Source organism: Momordica charantia (assembly GCF_013281855.1).
Source record: "Momordica charantia cultivar OHB3-1 chromosome 6 unlocalized genomic scaffold, Mcharantia_2.0 BLBB01000006.1, whole genome shotgun sequence".
Lineage (NCBI taxonomy): Eukaryota > Viridiplantae > Streptophyta > Magnoliopsida > Cucurbitales > Cucurbitaceae > Momordica > Momordica charantia.
This window is the reverse complement of record NW_028275164.1, coordinates 3,724,765-3,731,350: the sequence shown is the minus strand read 5'-3', so window position 1 is coordinate 3,731,350 and position 6,586 is coordinate 3,724,765. Positions and strand designations below refer to the sequence as shown.

General features: G+C 33.8%; 2 protein-coding genes across 2 annotated transcripts; one reads left to right on the top strand and one right to left on the bottom strand.

Moving 5' to 3' along the window:
* The first annotated feature begins 1,884 nt into the window (after positions 1–1,884).
* On the top strand, positions 1,885–2,677 carry LOC111007204 (pathogenesis-related protein PR-1). Its single transcript, XM_022279477.2, has one exon. The coding sequence runs from the start codon at positions 1,907–1,909 to the stop codon at positions 2,627–2,629; it is 723 nt and encodes a 240-aa protein (XP_022135169.2). The 5' UTR covers positions 1,885–1,906; the 3' UTR covers positions 2,630–2,677.
* Positions 2,678–4,565: 1,888 nt separating this feature from the next.
* Positions 4,566–5,550, bottom strand: LOC111007284 (pathogenesis-related protein PR-1). The gene has a single exon (XM_022279590.2). It carries the CDS (start codon positions 5,358–5,360, stop codon positions 4,851–4,853), a length of 510 nt encoding a protein of 169 aa, XP_022135282.1. The 5' UTR covers positions 5,361–5,550; the 3' UTR covers positions 4,566–4,850.
* Positions 5,551–6,586: the final 1,036 nt, after the last annotated feature.

Here is a 6,586-nt window from a genome sequence, read left to right as displayed (position 1 = left end):
GGCGTCCGTCTTCGTCTCCCTTTCTCACTTCTCTTATGTTTTCTTCCCTTTGTATTTTTGTCATATTCTTCATTTTGTTCTTTTTGGTTCTTATCTCATTCTCACAAGATTGTTTGTTTTTCTTTTGCTAGCAGAGTTCAATCTTGAATAAATTTCAAACAAAATCAAGCAGTTCGTCAATGTAATTAGCTAGTCGGTGTTGTAGGACCTCTGATCAATACCATCAAGTTTCAATTTACAAAAATCAATTTGTCAATTGTCGACATCGATTTGAGCCTAACATCAATGCGGACCAATCGTTAGTACAAGCAAACTTGCATATTTTTCAAAAAAAGACAAAAAAATTAGGAGTTGAAGGTAAACTTGTTGCAATTTTACCAAATATGAAGTATATTTATTCCTTAATTCACACAAGTTTATATCACTCACAAGTCACACCTATCTTCTTAGGTCAAAATTTCTCCCATTCTTGCTTCCTCGCACGTGTTTAATATCTCGAACTAATTTATCTTTTAGTAGCCCTTTTTCTATGCATTTTTTTCATTATTTTCCACCCCCAAATTTTGTCTTCCATTAATATCTCTTTGCACACATTTTGTCTCTCACTAATACTTTATCCAACTATTTTTTATTTTCAAGCATACGCTTTCTCTCCTGCTAGCTAGTTTTTCCTTTTACAAAACTCTCTCTCTCTGTTTTTTCTCTATACCTCCCACAACTTTTTTATATAATTATTTTTATATTTTCTCACACTAACAAATATTGTTTTTTAGACTAAGAAAATGATCATCTTCTCCCCGTCCAAAAACAACATTTGTTAGCTTTAAATGTTAACGAGATATTATCTCTCGCGAGCTCTTTCTATAATTTCTATAAACACAAACGAGAAGCATTTTTGAGTAACTAAAAAAATCATAATATTTTTTTGATTAATAATTGCACGATGTGGAATTGAACCATCAATTAGGATGGTAATAGATACACATACCTTCGTCCAATTTGAGCGGGCTAATATGCTTATATATAAAATGAGGATTATTTATATATTCTACCTCTACTGTAAACAAAGTGCATTTCAAGAATCAAAATTAGAGGAGGAATACGAACAACCATTATACCGCATTATTAATTCAGTTTTACTAGTCACTAAAAAAATGAAAAAACTATTTTTCATCAATTAATTAGTAATACAATGTGAATTCAACTTAGTGGGTAAGACACTTTATTATCATTTTAAATATGAAGATTGATTTCCTGTTTGTAATTGTTGAATTTTAAAAAATTAATTAATTAATTAGTAAAAAACTTAATAGTTCCAACTATATATAAGATTATTTTAATTTTACTAGAAAATATACGTAAGATTAATCTAATTTAATTTATTAAATAAATGAGCATTTGGATCCATTTTAAATTGTTTTTTTAATAGAAAACAATATGCAAAAGTCTGTTGAAGATAAATTTTGATCAATTATCCAGTGTTACGTCATTGTTTTAGATTAGATAAATGACAAAATTATATTTAAGGGGTGTCACATCCTAAAAAAATAAAGAAAAATATTTAGATGTTTATCACATCTATCTTTGTGCTTTGTGCTAACAAAATTTTGATAACATTTTAGTTTCTGAAACATATAAAAAGAATATCTTTTTTTCTGCATTTCTAATCTAAGAATGTAACATGAAGTTTAATAACCACAAGAATTTTGCCACGTGTTAGGTTCTAGAATGCAGTGTGATTGGCATCTTGCCCCCGTGAAGAAACAAGAGAGAGTCACGGGCACCACATAGCCTAATTCACGAGACCACATTAATTATTATACTCCCATTGCCTTTGCCCTTGCCCAATGCCCATTTATATTAATACAAGTGTACTGTGTTGGCTGTGACTGAGAATGTGATCGCCATGCAAAACCAAAACCACATATTCTACGCAGCCCCACTAACTCCACCCATTTCCATATCTTCACATCCGTATATATATAAGAAGCAATATATAATTGCAACAATAACAATCACCAGCCCCCACCAAACAATAATCACAATGCTGCTTCCGTTGCTCTTCCTGCTCCTCCTCACGCCCCAAGTTCTCTCTCACAACATTTCTCAAACACCTGGTGTGCAACTCAAACCAAGCAACCGGAAGCCGCCCGACAACGAAACCATCTACAGAGTGTCCAAGCAGCTCTGCTGGGGCTGCATCACCGAGTCCATAGAGTTCCTATTCGCGCACAATCTGATCCGAGCGGCCAAGTTTGAGTTGCCACTGGCGTGGAACTTCCAGCTGGAGAAGTACGCGCGGTGGTGGGCAGGGCAGCGGAAGGGGGATTGTAGGCTGCAGCACTCTTTCCCGGAAGACGATTTCAAGCTGGGAGAGAACATATATTGGGGGAGTGGGTCGGCGTGGAGGGCGGTGGATGCAGTCACTGCGTGGGCTAGCGAAGTGAAGTACTATACGTATGCCACTAATAGCTGCGAGGAGGGGCAGATGTGCGGCCATTACACGCAGATTGTTTGGCGAAATACGCGCACCATCGGCTGCGCTCGTGTTGTTTGTGACGATGGGGATGTCTTCATGACTTGTAATTATGATCCCCCTGGCAACTATGTGGGTCAGCGTCCTTACTGAAACTCAAGCTTACTATTGTCGTGAAATGATATATACTTTTTGCTTAAATACTAGACTTATATCAATTAAATCTACTTGTCTATTGAATTTAATAAATATAGACCAATATAAATAAATAATCTAGGAAAATTAGGTCTTGATTTTTTCACTTTTTTATACTAATGAGTTTTGGATTTATTAGACATTTTCTTGAATTCGTTTACTTATTAGATACAAAATTGAGTGTTTTATCACATAAGTTTTGAGCTTTCAATACTCTATTTAATATGTCTTTTGAATTTTAAACAATATCAGTATGTAATTTAACCAAATATTTATAAATGGGTACCTTACGTGTCTGTATTTTCTTTCTTTCTTTTAGTTCAACAAGTGGAAATTCGAACTTCTAATCTTTTAGTAGATGATAATGCTATATACTTTAACTAATTGATCTATATATATATATATATATATATTTTTTTACTACAACAATTATATTCAAATTCGTAGATTCTTGTGTTATAATATTGCGGTTCTCACATGGATGACAACATGATATTACTCGTTATTATTGTGAATATTATTATAGAATCCAAGAAGGTTAAAAACAAAAAGAGACAGTTGGGTTCTGCAATACTCTTAAAAAATTTATGATGTAAAACAAAATTTTAATTAGGTAATTCATTCAATCATTGATCGACTCGAAAGGATGGTCTTAGTCAAGCTACCATTAATTAATGACCCTACTACAATCAATTGAACTTTTACTCTTTACTAAATTATTTATCACTTGTCAATAATGAACTATAATTGTCATAGTTTATAGTGACTGAATAATAATGAAACAATAATTTATGTTCCCAAAAAACTTGAAAGTTTAACTTTTGTAATGATAGAATATTGGCTAATTCAATGTCTTGATCTTCTTTATAACTTTTTAATTGGATAAAAGTTCAAACCAGTATTTTGTTTTAATCATTTGAGTTATATTCACGTTAGAGATTTATTTCTGGTTATCGTATAATGTTTGACAGTTTAGATTTCCGTCTTTTCAAGCAATTATCTCATTAAGAAAATCAATGGATAAATATGTCTCAAATAAGATTGAAAGACATTATGGAAACACTCGATAATTTTCATGGGCCTGAATTGGACCCAATGAAAGCCCATCTGAGAAAGAATCCAAATTGTTTATGGAGCCCACAGTTCATAGCATAGGCCTAAAGTGGTTGGGAATTTAAATGTGCCACGACATATGCATGTTTCCACGTTCAGAATTTCTGACTGTCATACACTCCTCATTCTGAAACCTGCACTGCTCGGTATAATTCTATTATTTTAACTAATTAAGTGTTCTTTTTAGGCTATGTTTTTATCAGATAATATTCTTGCACATTTCATTTCTTCTAATAATGGTATAAGTTCGTTTAAGACTCAAACCAACTCAATCTCTGTGTGAGTGCATTACAAAAATACATAATTATTGGCTATCAAGCAAGTTTATAATTAAGTTATTAGAAAGACACAATCATACGATGTTCTAGAATTAATAGACTAATTATTATTAGATGAGCTAAACCACTTTCATTTTTAATTTTCTAATCATATGATAATTTAAATCTATGGTATCTAATATTAATAATTGTTTAGATGTTTATTTCAAATATTATAAATAGATAATGTCAATAGATTGTGTTGGAACTAAAATAATAAATTGTAGATCAGCTATTGCCAACCTAAATATTATCCATTTCGTTACAATATTAATAGGTTTAAAACTGTAAATTCGCAATTATGTGACAAGAATAAAGATGTAAGCCAACGCTTTTCTTTTTCTTTTCTTTTTTTTTTTTTTGGTACCTTTGATACAATAAAATGAATTATTTTAAAAAAATCAACACTGGCACAGGCCCACAATAATCGTAAACAGAAAAATCTTCGCGAGTGGCAATGAAAATTAAATAAAAAGAATAGTAAATATTTAATATAAATTTTATTTGGACGGAAGTATACACCACTCCTTGAAAAGGACGGGAAAAAAAAGTATATGAGGGGATGCACCACACAAAATCAATTACATTACATGTGAATTTGACAAAGACTTGAACACAACGAATAATGGTGAATTTTACAAACAAATATTTTTCACTCCAAATATACAGACTCCGACTCCGAATTCTCAACACGACAAAATGGTAAAAATTAAAACCCAGAAGCAATTATTTCTTATGATTAATTTTGTTTAATAAGGTCTCTCCCCAATGTAATTACCCGGAGGGTCGTAATTGCAAGTGATGAAGACGCCCCCGCCGGCGTTACAGGTGACTCTGGCGCACCCAATCCGGCGCGTGGACCGCCACACAATCTGCGTGTAATGCCCACACAGTTCCCCCTCCACGCAAGAATTGGCCCAGTAGCTGTACCATTGCCGCTCCGACACCCAATCGGCGACGGCCTGCGCCGGAGTCCATGCGTTGCCGCTGCCCCAGAAGATATTTTCGCCGTAAGGCCCGCCGGAGTGCCGGAGAGCGCAATCCCCCCGCCGCTTGTTGGCGTACGACTGTGCGTAGCGGGCCAATTTCGCGTCCCACACCAGCGGAGCTAATCGGAGCGCATATCTGGCGGCATTGTGAGGGGCCAGGAATTGCTTCTGCAGGGCTCGGTCGTTCCTCGCCGGGGCCGCGGCGCCGCTGCTGCCGCTTGAGCTTAGGAGGACCAAAATGGCGATGGGGATTACAAGATTCACATCCATTTTTGTTTCTCTTTTTTTTCTCCTCCTCCAATTGAGCTCTCTCGGAGCTTGATTGGACAGCTCTTTTTTTGTTTTTTTTTTTCTTTTTGAGGGTATTTCTATTTTTCAGTTTTGAGTAAGTTCAGCTGATGATATTTATAAAGGAATGGGGTTTGGAGTAGAGTGGTTGGATACAGGAGAGTTGTGTGTCAACTATGGGGTGGCACCCATGTTCGATAATGATTACCACTTTCTTTTCTTTCTTTTTTGCTATTATACTATTCATTCATCTTTCTCCTTATTCATATAAGATTGTTCAACATCCAACTCTTGACCCTCCCCAAAATTTAATTATAAAACTTTGGTTACAGCTGAATCTAATAAACTTCTAAGACTTCAATTTTTTATCCCATATCCAATGGATTTATGAATATTTAATGAATTTTTGAACTTTCGCTAGGGTGTCTTTGATGTTTTCTACTTTTTTTTAATTCACTTAATTATTAGACACCATTTGAATTTTTTGTCTATTAAAATCATAACTTTTTTGAAAAAGTTAAGTTCATATATATATTATGCATTTTTAATATTCAACGAATTATTAATTTAAAATTAAAAATTTAAAGATTTTGTTAGACATATTTTATAATTTAAGAGGTTTATAAAATCTTGATTGACTAAATTGATAATTTGAGAGTACGTTTTAGAAAGTAATTAACTACACTGTACGTGGTTGATTGAACAAAAAGAAAGCACATCGGCTGTGAAGTGTGAAAAAGGGTGCCATCGAATCAAGATTATTAAAATGAAACTCTGTTCTCTTTTCAATCATTGTTCATTAATATTAAAATCAGATGCTACATCTACCAAAAGTCGGCCAATATCAATCCTCTGATTTAAAAATTAGTAAACTCAATCTGATACGTCATTGTTGGGAAATTAATGGCCACCCCTGCCAACTCACAAACATTTATTTGGACCTTTTTTTTTAATCTTTTTTGACAATACATTTATTTGGACTCCATAAACTAAATTTCTATGAATATACTAATGTAATATGTTGATGCCGATCCGCAAAACTGCCGCACGAGCACTACGCACACATTAGTTTTCAAGCTCAAACTCAACTTCAGCAATGAAATTTTAGCATTGGTGTTGAATGGGCTTCGATACGTAAGCTATAACTTAAGTAGGTGCAAACGATATTATGAAGTACTAAGATTTATGGTAAGAGTCTACTTGAGAAT

Bases quoted from the DNA above. Each gene is read 5' to 3' on its own strand.
- LOC111007204 (XM_022279477.2), top strand. From the start codon at position 1,907: ATGCAAAACCAAAACCACATATTCTACGCAGCCCCACTAACTCCACCC.
- LOC111007284 (XM_022279590.2), bottom strand. From the start codon at position 5,360: ATGGATGTGAATCTTGTAATCCCCATCGCCATTTTGGTCCTCCTAAGC.